This window comes from Diceros bicornis, chromosome 7 (genome assembly GCF_020826845.1).
Source record: "Diceros bicornis minor isolate mBicDic1 chromosome 7, mDicBic1.mat.cur, whole genome shotgun sequence".
Taxonomy (NCBI): Eukaryota; Metazoa; Chordata; class Mammalia; order Perissodactyla; family Rhinocerotidae; genus Diceros; species Diceros bicornis.
The window spans coordinates 21,354,981-21,370,826 of NC_080746.1; the positions used below are offsets into that span (position 1 = coordinate 21,354,981).

The following is a 15,846-nucleotide window of genomic DNA, read 5'->3' on the forward strand; positions in this document are numbered from 1 at the left end:
CAGCTTACGCATAAGAGAATTCTTTTTTTAAACATCATTATTCAAAGAAAAATGCTAGGGAAAATGGCAGCCTGCCTATTAGAGAACATGCTGATAGCTTATGCTTAGCCATGGTTGACGAAATGGTAAGTATTCTGGCTTTGGATCTTCTCCTTGTCTTAATTTCATCTTAATCCGTGTGAAGGAAAATACACACCCTTTAACATGCCCATGTGGGCCATGTTCCCAAATGCAGCATCATCCTTCCTGCCCCAGAGGGTGCCTGCTGGCAGTGTTACTGCTTGTTTATGTTGCCTGGGTAGTCACAGGAGATCAGAGGGCGTCACTCTTTCTTCCATGCTGGGCACTCATGTACCCCTCGCTGCCCTCAGTTAAATGCTGGAGGGCTGGAAGAGGCAGCCACACCAGTTGTAATTCTGTGGCTTTATCTCTTTGGCCTGTCTCAAACTCTTATTCAAAATGAGTTTCACTGTTTCTTATTTCTGACCGTCACTGAGGGAGGAGGTATGCCATCCATGACCTTCCTGGTACCCAGTGGCTCTCATATTGCTTGATGTTGCTTGTCTGGGAGCCTTGGAGTTTCCTCTGCCTTCCAAAGGAGGAGTGGTTATGTCTGCACCAAGTCAAGTAGACATATGCAGGATTTCCTTAGGGAAGGCCTTCTCCACCCACTGTTTGCAGGTACCTACCACAGAAACATGTAGAGGTAATTATTCTATGAGAAAACAAATCTCTTTAAAAAATAACTTTTCTACTTCATGCTGTTATGAGACTGTAAGTTCTCTCCGAGCCACATGGCCCGGTATACAATCCTATCAGTGGATTTCTTTAAAAACACTGAATATTTTACTCATCGTTCTTCATGTGTAAATCCTTTTCACCACCCTGGATATGGCAACCATCCTTTACGTTGACTTTCCGGAGACATTTTCAATTTTCATAGGAGTCGGTGACATAGATATGATGAAAATTCAAAGCATTCAATGCATCAGTTTATGAAATACAACAATAGATTGTCTAATCTCAGTTTTCTTCACCTTTCTAACCATTACAGTGGAACAACGAGAACTTTTAAATAAGCCACTAGTGAGGATTTTTCTGAATGTTGTTTATAAAAACATCGGTGCCTGCACTTACTTTAAAATCTTCTGAAAATCCATCAATTGGTTTTTGTGTCTCACTCTAAACTCAGCTCCATCCAGGCCACTTCCTAAATTCTTGTCCGTGTGTATTTCTGTTTTAGCATTTTGTTAGTTCCTTTTGCTTCTTAAGTGAACTCAGTTTGTTAGTATAGTGCATAGATTCCTCCCACTTTCAGTATCATTAATAAGCACAGCAAAGATGCTCCTTCCTAACTTTGATTTCCAGAGCAAGCATGCTGTCAACTTTCCATACAGCACACTAGGTGTTTACCTTTTGTGATTTCTTACCTCTTCTCCAGGCTGTAAACTGAATTAGGCTTGAGCTCTTGTCGGGTCTTCATAAAATTTCCTGGGAACGGCCCTTTGGATGTCTGTGTAAATCGCCCCCTTCTCTGCTGCCCTGCATATGTGAAAACCCCTCAGTAGTCTGTCTTGTCTTTGCAGAAGTTGCCCAGGTATGAGCCAGCCTTTATTACCTCTCAGTATAGATGGTCCCATGTAGGTAGCTAGCCAGGTTTATGTTTGAAGGCAGGCGAGGCCTTATTTACTCTGTATAAGCACTACATTCCTCTTTAATATGGGACAACACTTTCCGTTTGTGGCCAGCCTCTCACTAGCTTAGGCGTTTTTTTTTTCAAGACCTTTTTTTAACACTCCCTGAACTCCTCCCCCCTCACAATCAATCTCAGGAACTCAGCAAAGGCGCTCCAGTTCACAGCTCTTTAATCCTTCACTCTAGACTAAAGCTAATCTTATGTCCTCAAACAGCTACAACTCACTGTTATCACAGTCCCCACTGCAGAGACTCCGTTTAAGAGGAAATTTTAAAAACAAACAAGGCTGTATTTCTGTCCGCATCCAAGGTACCTTTCACAGGGGCCTGTCTTTGCTTCTCTCTCTCTGCTCCTGGCCTCTCAGCTCAAGATAATGTAAGATGATCTCAGCGATGCCCTTCAGCCCCTTGATGTTGGCACTTGAACCCTCTCCACACACAGAATGCATTTGTGGGAATGAACGTCCAGATTCTCACTGGCACGCCCAGGAGTAGTTCAACTAAAATTGCCACTAAAACAACATTGTAGAATCCGCTGCCTTAATGGATGTGATCTTATAGGCTTACTGTGTCTTAACAAGCAGTCTTATATATATTTATCTTGCTCAGAAAGTACACTTGTGGAATTTAACATTTGCTCCTTTCTTCAAACAGATTAAAGGTTATGGAGCCAAATGATTCTGTGTCCCATTTTAAAGGTCCAGGCTATCCCTGAGATTTAGATTGGTTCCTAAAAAATCTCCCAGACTGAATCTTGACAAATGGATAGCTAAATTAATTTCCACTCTTCTTCTCTCTTGCACTGTTTGGTACATTACAGCTACCATTAGCCTTAAAAGCTTCAACAGCTAAGTCCAGTGACAGTAACATCAAGCCTGAGCTTAAAAAACAGCAGCAGCAGCGTGCAGTCATCTGTTTCTTTTCTCCCGGTGGAGTGCAATAACTGAAACCCATTCCCCAGGTCAGAGTTTCATTACAAGAAAAATGTACAAATGCAATAGAAAAATATTTTTAAATTTGAAAGGTCGTAGTTGATTTCTGATTTCCCTGAAAGGAAGTGTTGCAGTGTTATCTTTTATCTTCCATAACCAGGATAATCGAATTGTTGCCCTTGTTAGGGAGGCAGACTGTCATTGAGCTCCCAGTCGCCCGACTCCCTCAAAACATGTTAAAGCTTCATCCTGCAGACCCTTGAAAGGGAGGATCTGGGAGCCAGTCTGACTCGACGTTGCTCGCCCAGAGTCATAGACCTGACGGGTGGGAGGAGCAGGGCATCTCTGTCTCCTGTCCGTCCCGCGCGGAGCAGGACTCCTGGCGGACACGTGAAGGCACACCTCTGAGGGTGGCTTTATCTAGGGAAGACTTTTCACAGCCTCTAGAGTACTGAAAGGAATATTTGAGTCACTTTGCCATATCAACATTGTGTGGCTTTATAACTGTTAGGCCATTAATGTCATTAGAATCTCTTTCCAAATAAAAAGCATTTGATTGGCAGGATTGGGACGGGACCCATCCAGAGCCCCATAGTGATTTGCCGTAAGATTCTTTGGTGTCTCTGTCCTCTTTCCTGTTCATTCATATTCTGACTATATATTTCTGTTTCAACTATTGCTATTGGCAGGCCCCCACTCCTTGATTTACTTTTTTTTTTTTTTAAATCGTGTCGAGTTGTCCATGTGGTTTCGTTCATGAAGATGTATGCTGCAATATGGAAGAGCCAACTGCATAGTTTCAATTGTCCCTGGAGTCTTCTGGTAAAATACAGAGACAGCCAGCCGTGAGCCAGGCTCGGAGTCCTTTGTGCAGATTCCCCTCAGAGACTAGAATCAAAGAAAAATCTACTGCCACACTGGGGCATTTGTTTGTGTGTTATGTTTTGTTGTGTTTTGAACTCTCTTTGAGGTTAGTTGACTTTGTGTATTAGGTGTACAGAAAATTACCTGATTCTGTGTTTGGAGATAGCTTTCGCCCCATTCTGCCAGTTGGATCAAGCTTTTTGCTGTCATCGTCTTAGGAAAATATTTCGTGTTTACCTTCCTAGTTAACGTGGATTTGGTATTGTTTCTGTCTGGTTGCGTCCTGAGCTAGATGCTTGACGAGGAGTTCCATGGAAAGCATTCAGTGCTTGGTTTTAACACCCTTAGCAGCTTAAATGTAAAACTCAGGCTGGGAGGAGTTCAACCTGTAGGTCTCACTACACATGTGGCTGTCATAAATTAAAAAATTAAAATCACCTTAGAATAAGAAATGAATAGCTATGGGGCCAAATTCTGAAACACATTTAAAAATCTCTCATAAGAATGAAGTAGGTCATTTCTAAATGAATTTTTCTCTTTTTAAAAATACATATTTAATTAAAATATTTGTGTTTTCTTGGAAAAGAAAACAGCAAGGTTTTTCTTACTGGTATCTAAGCACTCAAAACCTAATATATGTTGGAGAAAGTCCCACTCCCAGGCTCACGTTACTGTTTTGGCTTTCATAGTCTAATATCATAAGGTTTTTTGTGTATGATATGGATCAAATCACATAAATCAAGAAGGTGAGGACAGCGCTCATCCTTCAGTGATATTTGTAGAATATGCCAAATTGGGGAAACTCAACACCACAGCACATGTTTTCTTTCAGCTTCTTAAATATAAAGGAAAGAAGTACACCTGTGCTTAAGACTGACTATATAACATGACCATCTCAATTATAGTAGAGAGCTTTGCTCCCCTCCACATAGAGCTGTCTGTTCACCAGGGTCTTAGCTTAATGATTCCTGCTCTGTGCTGTTGATAACTGCATGGTGCAAGGAGTACATGCTTGTCTGCTTTTAGGCATTCGTTCGACAAATATCAAGCCCTCATAATATGCACAGCACTACGCTAGTACTTATGGAGACTAAAAATTCCTTTAACCCCGTAAAACATGGTTTAGAGAATAGGTATAGACATTGGAACTCAATAGCACGAGATACTGTGCAGGTAGGGCTGATTCAGTGGCACAGGCAGAAGGCTGAGGAGAGCACCACAGGAGAAGTAGGATTTGGTCTGTGCTATCAAAGAATGGAGAGAATGTGGATTAGAAAGGATGGCTTTTTGGAAATTAAGCATGAAGGCCTAACTTGACTTCAAGCATCTATCTTCAATGTGTGTGTGTTTTGTGTGTACTTATGTTCCAGGCATATATTAAGCTGTTGTTGCTAGGAAATAACATCTTTCATCCTAGAATGTTTACTAAATTGCCTTTTTTCCAGAGTTAGCATATACTCCATTAAGACTGTTTTTCATTCATCATTTATTGAATATTTATCGAGTGTTACTGATATGCCAGTATGCCTGGTGACAAGAATATTATTAGGACACTAGTAAGTACTCATGAGCTGCCTTTTCTGTAGTGAGCCACCATTTCAAGTTTTTGCCCCAAAAGTACTTGACCATTTTTTTCATACCGTCTTAAGTGTGTACTTTTTTATTCTGGAGATGATTATAAACCTATTACAAATAGCATCATAGCCAACCAGTTTTTGGCCCATACTGATTTATGAGGGAATAGAAAAAATTAGAATACTACAGTGATGAAGGTCACTTGATTCTGCATTTTTTTGAAAAAGGAATGAGAGATGGGGAGTGAAATTTTTTTCTAATGCCTTCTATCGTAATTTCCATACTTTTATGCTCCTTGTTTAAAAATAATCCAAGCAAGGGGCCAGCCCAGTGGCGTGGCAGTTAAGTTTGCGCTCTCCGCTCCGGTGGCCCGAGGTTTGCAGGTTCGGATCCTGGGTGTGGACCGATGCACCACTTATCAAGCCACGCTGTGGCAGCATCCCATGTGAAGTAGAGGAGGATGGGCACAGATGTTAGCCCAGGGCCAACCCTCCTCAGCAAAAAGAGGATTGGCAACGGATGTTAGCTCAGGGCTAATCTTCCTCACCAAAAAAAATAAAAAAATAATCCAAGCGATAAAGACTTGACATGTTTCTATACTAAAGCTTTATCAACAGTGCAAAAAACTAATATCATAAATACAGGCTTCTCAGGGTTAGAAAGTGAGAGTTGGAGCTATCTTGGGAGTGGGAAATAAAGGACTGGCAGGAAGGACTCGGCCCTCCAGTGTCTAACACAAGATGAATATTAGCTGTGATTTCTCGAGCCACGTCCCTCTCTCCACCATTGCCCTCCGTGCAACCCTCTCTTCTTTCCCTCCCCTTGCCTGTGCCTTCCCCTTTCCGTCCCTCCTTCCACCCAGCATTCACACGCAACATGGTAGAGTAATTGTTTTCCTTGTTAGATGAAACCGCTGTACAGATTCCTATTATTTTCAAAACATCTGGTTTGCAGATGAAAAGATCTCAGGGGCGCAGCAGCACTAGTGAACAATTCTGAAGAAGCTTTTAAAGAAACTTGAAATTGCTTAACCAAAAAAAAAAAAAATCCACTCCCCTTCCTGCTGTTCTGTGGCACACAATGTCTTCACTCAAAGGGGAGATGACATTAAGAAGTACGAGAGCTTTATTGTGGCTCTTCTGTCTGGGCCTTTTAGCTCCAGTTCTGTTCCCATCCACTTCTCCCATCCCTGAGAAATGGGAGTTTAATTAAAGTATAACATAGGTGGAAAGAAAATTAACCAGGAAACCAGTAGAAAATAAATTTTAAAGTTTAATTTTCCAGCACGTATTTTTGCTTTCAATAGCTTTCAAATAAGTCAAAAATAAATAAATTAATTAAGGGGGAAAAAAACTATATTTAATATATATTGGCCAGCGCAGCACAGCTATGAAAATAAAATTGTCAGGGGAATTCCTTGCCTTCCCTAGCGTCTAGATTTAAAGCAGCTCCGTAACACAACTGGAGGGGAATTCAATTAAGAAAACCCATTGGCTCCTTATTGACTTTGGTTAAGAAAATAAACTGGGAGAAAGTGTATTAAAATATGTCTGGACTGCTTAGTATGCTTTCATTTAAGCTTATGACGATCAAAATGAGAGAATTTAAATTCTTTACAATTAAGCTCTGCTTTTGAGCAGATTGGGTTCCCTAGATTATGACCCTGTGCATTTTTTAATGGACACCCTACTCACACCCACCCCACAATGCAGGCTTGCAGCGAATCTGTGCATTGTAAAGCAGGAGCACCACAGAGCAATTGGAGAAGAAAAAGTATTTAAGGTTGTGAATTTAATTTTGTTCTAGGATTTTCATTTTCATTTATGGCACCCGTTGTGTTTGAGACCACGGACTAATTTATGGATTAGTTTTAAACCCCCAGTCTGTCACACTCAATGAACAATCTAAGTTGGAGAGAATCCATATGAAAGGATTAGAATGTGCCACAGTGGAGCTTACACATGACTGTTTCAACTAAATATTGCCCAGCTGCCTCTCATGCAGTAATTTTTTTTTTCTTTTTTTTTCTGGGACTTGGTTAAACGGCTAGTGTCTCTAATCTCACACATTCTCAGAGCCTTTTCATTTTGTAAATATCTATACTGCAACGTGAAGTGTACGTGATGTTTAATTTATTCAAGATAGGGTCCCATAAACTGTTTGAATGGCTGGGAGACTAAGAGAAGTCAATATTTAGTGAAATGTGCATCTTCCAAATAGCAGTGCAGGGCCCGCCCTTGGATACCGTGTTTGATTATGCACATAAAACAGCTAGAGAGTGACTATTAAGACCATACACACCTACTGGGTTTGCAAGAACGTGAGATTGTTTTTTTGTTGACCATATAAAATAAATGTACAATAAATTTGCCCTCATCGTAATTAAAATTAAAATAGAGACAATAGCTCAGTAGGCCTTTTTAATTTCATAACCCTACACCACCATAAATCCAACACAACTTTTTGTGACCTATTTTTCTCATAGACCTAGCTCAATTAAAGACAGCAACAAATGAAGTTTAAAAAAGCCTTTGTTAGGGCAATTAGGCACTCGCATTTTTCAAGCTAATTACAGCATTCATAACTTATATTGGAAATTTACTGTTTGCATTTTGCCTGTACACGTAGAATGTTATCAAACAATGTAATGACCCCACATGTTGATTCACAGGGGTGGGCTTGCACATCTCTCCAGTCTTCTGATTAAGATACCCTAATAAATCCTACTTCACAGAGCCACACTCACTTCAGAGCCAGGGTGTCTGTGGTTTCTGCATGAAGTCATAATGCAATTATGAAGGAGAATTACATTCTGTCACAGTGCTCTCCTGCGGGGAGCACAAAGTCACTTCTAAAGAATTTTTTTTTTAATTCTTCACTTGAAATAGCCTCTGTTGAGATAGCACACCAGATGCTCTTGGAGAAATGGAATCCACGACTCCCCCGATGCACCCTCCGTCTTGGTCTAAACTTCGTGGCCAGCCTGTGTTTCTGCCGCAGTCTCCTTCTCCATTGCTGATCATGGTTTTACCATTGCCAGCTGCAGTAACTGTGTTGTTGGACTTGAACATGTGTTTGCTTTTAACTGTTTTAGAACATGTTTTTTCCTTAACATCCCTTTCTCCTCCCCTTTTGGGCGCAATTGATGGATTTCCCATCCCCAAAATGGGGAAGCACTGTGAACTATGCTTGGTTTATTTTTCCAGTGCCCACATCGAAGCCAACGCCTAGCTTCCCTTAGTTTAATTTCGTCGGAAAGCTGACATAATGTTGTGTTGTAGGAAGACAGTAAATTGGGGAGTCACCGGTTAATGCTAAGATACTATTTTTGAGAACTCTTACCTTTAGGTTTTACTCCACCCCTTCCTTTCATTTTATACTAATGATTTACCTGTGAAAATAGAGCATATTGGAAGTGCTGCTACAAAAATAATGAGCCAACATGTTTGTTGCTTTTTTTTTTTATTTTGGAAAGGAGCCAGTGCCCAGCCATAAAATGTATTAACATGCATATAAGTGTTTCTGTACAAATGTATATTTGATTTTGCCCCTCAAATTGAAAGCACCTCAAACTAATGCTTGATTTGGATATTTCAAGTAAGGAGACATGCCAACTGTGTCAAGGGACTCTGCTGGAGAGATGTTTCAACTGCACAATTTTTGGTATTGTTTTTTTATTGCTGTTTTATGCATACAGACTTGACTTGTAAGTAAGTATTGTGTTCTTATGCGGTGTATTGTATGTTTTTCTTCATCTGTTCTTCAGAAACTCAGCTGTTAAGTTATATAAGCTGCAGTGACCTCTCAGACTTCTGGTGAATGCTGGCTCCTTAGAAGGGCTCTAATTTTTTGATGGTATAGGGTCCTGAGGAAAGCATGCCAACTGAAGGGGAACACTGGTGTGAATTCATGTGTCATATTTATAAATCAGAAGCACCAGGCTCATTTGACCAAAAAAAAAAAAAAGTTATGTTTGGCATTCCAGTGCATTTAAACATTGCCTGTGTCGCGTCCGAAAGAGTCTTTGGAGTCTCCAGAACTCAGGAAAATATTACCAGCTAAATAGCTACATTATAAAAAAGGACAGCTAACTACTTGCAGTTTTAACCCAGAATCCCACTTCAGCTAGAGATGACTAGCTCGTGTGTCAGTGTCACTACCCCTTTCTGGTCAGAAGGGGATAGTGGAAGGAAACCTACTTGAGAGGTGTAGAACTGAAAATTAAAGCATGGCCAGATGGGTTGACGTTGGAACGAAGTTGGCTCGAAGAATGGTGTTAACACAACTCTGGGAAAAGAATGTTGGCGTGCATTTTGTTAGATATTTATCCCACTCCCCCTGTAGCCAAAAATAAGGAGAAAATGTCTTGAGCCCCTTGAGGAATTTCCTGGGAGGAGGAGCCAGGACAGCAGGCCTGGTTCTGAAGCCTAGTAGAAGAAGAAGAAAACTTGAACAGCATCAGAAATAGAAGAAGACAGAGACAAACCACATTTTCTTCTACAGCAAGTGCATCTGGCAATGGAAAAAATCACGTGCTATCTCCTCATGCAGCCATGAAGGCAGGACTCCTGGCAGCTCGCAACAGCGAATGTGGTTCTGAATTGTGAGCAAAGGAATGGCTGGATACTTTAATTTTTGGAATGTCACATGATTAGGAGTGTTGTTTGGCAAATTGTGTGGACGTGGGCATTTCCATGACAGACTTTTGCTCTTAGATTATAACAGTAAGATCTGCAGAGCGAAGAATGGATTGGTGTGTGTGTGTGTATGTACAGAAACTAATCTGAAAATCTTTAACATGTTCATTCCCATCGCCTCCCAGTTAATTGAACTTTCCAGCTGAACTCTGCTGAAATAATACACTGGATGGAAAACTTGAACCCGTGTATTCATCTACAGGCATCTGAGCAGAAGCCGTAAAATGATCCTAAAAGTGCGATGGATTCAGTGACATCTAATTGGCAGTCATGAAGCCGGAGTGCCTGGGTGGGTTGGGTTAAAACAAAGGCAATGTTTGAATGTATGAATCCATTGTTTAACCAGCCTTCCGACCAAGCTTTACTGTCACAGTCCTGAGCCTTGATGCGTTAAGAGCCATCTACCCGTCACTGAGTTTGCACTGGTGTTTCTCATCACTTTGCATGTTCCCCTGACTATTGACTAGCAAGTAGATGTGTCATGGCAAGACCCCCAGAACCAAAGAATTTACTGTTTTCCTCACTGGCTCGCAGCTTTGAGCTGAAGGCATGTCTTAAAACAGTGCAACTCACTTCAAATGCTTTTTGCTTTTCATTTATTATTGCTTGTCACGCGATGTTCTTTGAAAGCTTGCTCATATATTACCTGTTCCATTTTTTTCCATTTTCCCTTTTTTTGCATGCCGTTCCTCCTGTTTCTTCCCTTCCTCCAATCCTCTGTTCCCGTCTGTAGACACAACGGCGACGACAGAACCAGCAGTTCACGGTTGGTATCACATTACTGTTTATCTACTTTCTCAGCACTGCTGAGAGGCAAGGCAAGCCTGGGAAAAAGAGAAATGTAGTCTTCAAGGGAAATCATGTTTCAAGTAGACTGATCTCATAAATGTACTATAATTTTTAAGGCTTGAAAGGATGTCTAGTCTTGTCATTTCTGTTGTGAGTTCAGTAGCCAATGGTTGCCATCTGCGCCGAGGCCTCCTCCTCCCTGGCTGCCTGGAATGGCCGAAATTTCAGTTGCACAAAGTCCTTATTTATATACCACCACCAGACATTGAAATACAAGGGCCTTCAAAAAAACTAACATGTGCCTAAAAATCATAGCATCTGAATTAGAGGCCCAGTTGCTTTCTTCGTTTATAGGCTAGAGTCCCAGGTCCATTTTGAAGAGGAGTCATTTGTGTCACTTAGTTATTGAGACTGAATGACAGATCAAGGCAGAAGATTCCTGTTTAAATTCAGGAGGTGGCGATGAGGAAGATCATTGCTCTTCTTTTAATTATGTTCCCAGTCATGTTTACCTCCACAGCCTCTTGCGGGTTCACCCTTAATCTGTGTGTGCATAAAAAAAGTTTATGCTAACGTTTGGCAGGAAACAGCCCCAAACCAAGAATGATACCATATATAAATTTTAACAGCATTAACTGGGACTTAGAAAAAATCATTTGTGTTTGAGTGTCTTGTAGACAAAATACTAAAAGTTGGTTAAGATTTTAACCAAAAGATGATGAAAACCAACTGAGTAAAAGCTCAGGAGGGGGTCTTGGGAAATCCTTTGCCCAATTTCACCACTGACTTACTAGGTTGGAATAAGTCTATTAACTTTGCTAAGTCTCTCCAATCAGAAAATTAGAATCATGTTTCATCTGTATATTCCTTTATTACTTAGTTCAAATGTAACCCTGGTGACATTATGCTTTTGGAAAAAGATATGTTAAAAAATGGGCTGAATTTTAATAATTGAATCCAAGGGAATTATTTGGTAAAGGGCCTACTTAAATCACTTTGCATGTTGTGCAGGGTTGAAATCTATCATTTAAATGACAGGAGGTGATCAGCCAACCCTGTACCGTTCATTCAACTTTTAGAGAAACATCTCTTCCTGGCACGACTGACTTGCTTAAATAGACCTTCATTTGAGGACTTAACATTTGGAAAAATTTAAGCAAAACTTGTGTTGTGTGAACTGTCCTTGAAGGTCAGACCTTGATGCTTACTTAGCAGGTCACTCCCATATTTGGACTTGCTGATGAAGAATTCTGAGGAAGTAAGACAAGCTTAGGTATGGAGCGATATGTTCCTTCCCACTCCACTCCTGCCTCCCCTGCCCTTTCCTGTCCTTGGCACAAAGGGAAAAGTTCATAAAATAAGTTAAAGGGCCAGATACCCCGACAATCATGAGAAATCAATTAGGTATAAAACTTCCACTTGCTAAGGTAATGCCCCATAGTACTTGCTACATCTCAGGCACTGCACTCCATTAAGCTTAGTTATTTGTAGGTTTCATCATTAATTGAGCACTTCCTGACTTTTATCGATTATTCTCAGAGCTTTAAGACTATTTTAATGCAGTTCAAGAGATTTTGTTCTATTCTTTTTAAGCATCTTTAGGTTCTGAGCTTCCTACAATTAACTTCAAGGTCAAATGTAACCATAAGTTTCCTGAATTCTGTGAGATCTTTGAAGAAATATTGATCATTTATCTCCTAAGACTCCGGAGTTCTATTTTCTAGGTCCCTTCAATAAAATCCATGTACTTATGTGACTCTAATGGATGTAGGTCTTGTAGTTGAGCGAGATATTCAAAGTAGGAAATATGTCCCCTGACCTGAAAAATGAGAAGTTAACTTAGGGTGCAATCCCGATTTTAGGATACTGTTTTTGATCAGGTCTTTCTCTCTGAAGAGAGAGAAAGTGAAAGTGTTGTTCTCTTTTTGTGGTATAATAAAGAGACACTTGGAATAAGACTTTATAGCGTTCCTGTGACAGGAAACAGAGATGCCTGTGTACTATGAGAAGCAATCACTGTCTTATTGGTTTGGGGACAGTGTTCAAGCCAGTGATACCTCAATAGGATGTTATTGACTGGCAGTGCATGAGGAATATACCTAGAGCCAAGAAATTTGGGAGAGAAATAAAGGAAGTAAGAATAGCTGTATATATGTATATACAATGTTGCCATATATATATATGATTCCTTAACAGCTGGAGGAGAGCAGTGATAACCCAGGTTGATTCCTATATAACACATTTATAAATACATTCTCCAACTTGTCTAAAATCCTCACAGCATCCTCACAAAGGGGTCCTACCGCTATTTTGAACAGCATACTCTACAGCCCACAGCAGAAAGCTTTAATGAAAGCCAAAGTAATATCTGGAATTTTACTTGACAGAGGGGGAAAAGTCTTCCAGGTCAGTTGTCAGGATAGAAAAGGTTATAGAATATGGTGAAAATTATAAAGCAAGGGACCAGATTTCCAAAGAGATGAAGGTAGCTGGTTTTATTTGAGTGCATTATGGCTAAAACCCAACTTCTTTGGTGCAGCAACCATTTGACTTGGATTCATTTGAAAATAATCTTGAGATGTTCCTTATGGAGATCTGGGCCTAGAAAAATGTTGTGGTTTGATAACTTGGCAACTTAAATGACAAGACATACTAGGTCAGCCAGTTGTGACCATTTTACTGGTCTTAAAAATTTTCATACTGAATTTCTTCCATATTTCTCTTTTCTTTTATAAAAAGGAAAAATAATTTTACAAAAAGCTTTCCCTTTGAAGACTCATTAAATTATTTTATTCAAGCTTGTGTTGCTAGAGTATGTATGAAGTATACCAGTTGTTGATGTATGTTGATCATTTGTTCTTACCAATATCTGATTGGAATAAGCATGTATTGGAAGGTTAGAAGTGCATGGGCATGATTCAAAATCAAATGGATTTTCTCCAAAAAGAAACCAAACAACAATCAGCCACAATGTCTTTTTAAGGATCTAATTGATAGTAAAGATAAATGTGAGTGTAAGAATGGGATTTTTAGACCAGGGTGACCGAAGGGATCTTCTTTGAATAAGGATCTTGAGCATTTGTGTTTTTGGAGCTCATCCTTCAGGCCTGGACAGGAAGAATCCTGTGTTGTGTATGCATGTTGAGCAATGCAAAAAACACTCTGCCAAATCCTGGTACCACATGGTCTGAAATTGATGGCAGAAATGCATGAGTGACTTAAAGCACGGATGGTGTCGTCGTTATTATGGTTATTGATGTGTGGGTGTGTGTGATGGTTTTTATTTGTTTGCTCACATGTGGGCGCTTCTCTGTAAGTGTCTTGTGCCTTGTTCTCTTTCAGCCCTGTGTGTCCCCTCTCCCTTCCCCCACCCACCTCCCCCATGTGAGGTTTTGGGTGACAGCATGCCCATGGTCTGGAATAGTGCTTGTGCTTTTGCTGCACTGCGGCCAGCTGGCTTCCTCTGGGTTTGAGGTTCTCTCTCTCTCTGTCTCTCTCTCTATCAATCTCTGCTATTTTATTATCTTCAAGTCTACCTGTCCTTTCACTTTCAACCTCTTGATACGTTAGAGGCTGATGATCTCATGAATTTATATATCCCAAATGAGTTTTTAAATAGTTTTTAATTCAGTATGTAATTATAGTAAGACTCAAACTGGGAACCCCTCAGAAATAATGTTTCACTTTCAGTTTTGGTTTCAAAATGTTAGACCTGTGCTAGAGACATGCTCATACCCTAGTCCGCTGCCCTTTGGTAACTTTCCCATGAATCTGCCTTTCCTTGACTTATTTTATAAGTAGTGCAAGCCAGGATAGAATTCTAAAAGCACATGAAGTTCTTATCTTACTTTCTATTCAATTATGGGGAAATTCTGAAACGCATTTTTAAGAAAAATAGCCAGCAGTGCGCATTATTACAACCTCTATGTCCACCATCTGTGTGTGTACCTCTATGCACATCTCTCTGTATGAGTACACAACAGTGGCATTCAAAGGCTGTCATTCAGTCAAGGGACTCTGCAGACATTGTATGTTCTACTCAAGAACAAAGCTAAAGAGGTTTATGAATGGCTGCAGGACCTGAAGATTGTGTTTCAGCCTTGATATGCGGTTTGGAAACAGTGTGCTACTGTTTAACGGTGTGAACCAAATTTCTGCTAATGGGAAGAAGGGAAAAACTCTCCACAAAAGCTGACAAAGCAGGAAGAACAGGATGACTGAGCTTTTAGATTAAAACTACCGGGGGCGTCTGAACTCTCATGGCTGGTGATGGAAGTAACAGTTGCCATAATATGGCCCAGTGATCAGATGTATGCCGCTTAGGTAAGAGAGAGACCATCACCTACTTTTTCATAATGGGAATGGTAGTAGGGCCAGTGGGCTAAGTTTTCCTTTCCTAGAGGTTTTATTTGATCATTCTTTTTTGAAGTTTTCTGAAAAAATGAAACTCTAATGAACTGAACCCACAAGCATTTAAATTTTACTTAACCTTGACCTTGAATTTATTTAAATATCTCTAGGATTTCGTACTGTTTCTAATTTTGGAGGTTTTCCTTTACCTGGTTTAAAATTGCCACATCATACCACTTTTAGAAGCCAGTGATTTCCTTTGAAAAGGAGGAGTAACAGTCGCAGAAGCACCATCTGAGGCGGCCTAGGGTGTGTGCAGCACCTTACAGCATCATGAAGCAAAATGCACGTCTCTGCAGAAGAGACGATTAGAGTGCATATATTAAATTATCATGTTTGCACCTTAGGATTTTATGAATTGCTCAAAAAAATCCCATATGGACCAAAAGTAAACTTTCATTTGTTTAACAAAGTTTGAAGAAATTTGTTGAATATATTTTAATTAGAAGTGACAAGAAAGGGCTTTAACGGATGATAACGAAAGTTTAAAGAGAAAAACCCAGAAGTAATTTCTCACTTATTGTTAAATTGTGAAGTTTCCTTTTGAAGAATATTCTCTGCTTCATAAAATGCATCTTTGTCTTTTTCTTTGAGAAAATGAGAGGTGTATAATTTTTAACATGAAAGAAAACGACCTAAGCGAAAGCAATTTCAGGAGGTAAATTTTTCTTGTCCTCACTTGTACACTCGGTGCTTCAGTAAACTCTTCCTAATTATATTTATTCAGAAATTATCCAACTATGGCAGAGCGCTGTAGATTCATAAAATACAATAGTAGTGCAAAAGCAAATTTGACGCCACTAACCTAAATGGCTTCCCACTTTCGGGTGGAATCTGAGCAGTAGATTCCAGGTGATTGGATATATTTTAAAGTTTATGCCATT

At 40.0% G+C, this 15,846-nt stretch overlaps 1 protein-coding gene across 6 annotated transcripts in view; it reads left to right on the plus strand.

Annotated features, from left to right (window-relative positions):
* Window positions 1–15,846, plus strand: part of CADM1 (cell adhesion molecule 1) — a 317,399-nt gene that overhangs the window by 282,650 nt on the left and 18,903 nt on the right. For 4 of the 6 annotated variants that reach the window (XM_058545174.1, XM_058545177.1, XM_058545179.1 and 1 more), the window contains exon 9: window positions 10,497–10,529. The exons of the other annotated variants lie outside the window; for them this stretch is intronic. In XM_058545174.1, coding sequence (XP_058401157.1) covers window positions 10,497–10,529 — 33 coding nt within the window. The remainder of the gene's footprint in view (window positions 1–10,496; window positions 10,530–15,846) is intronic. 6 annotated transcript variants of the gene reach the window in all.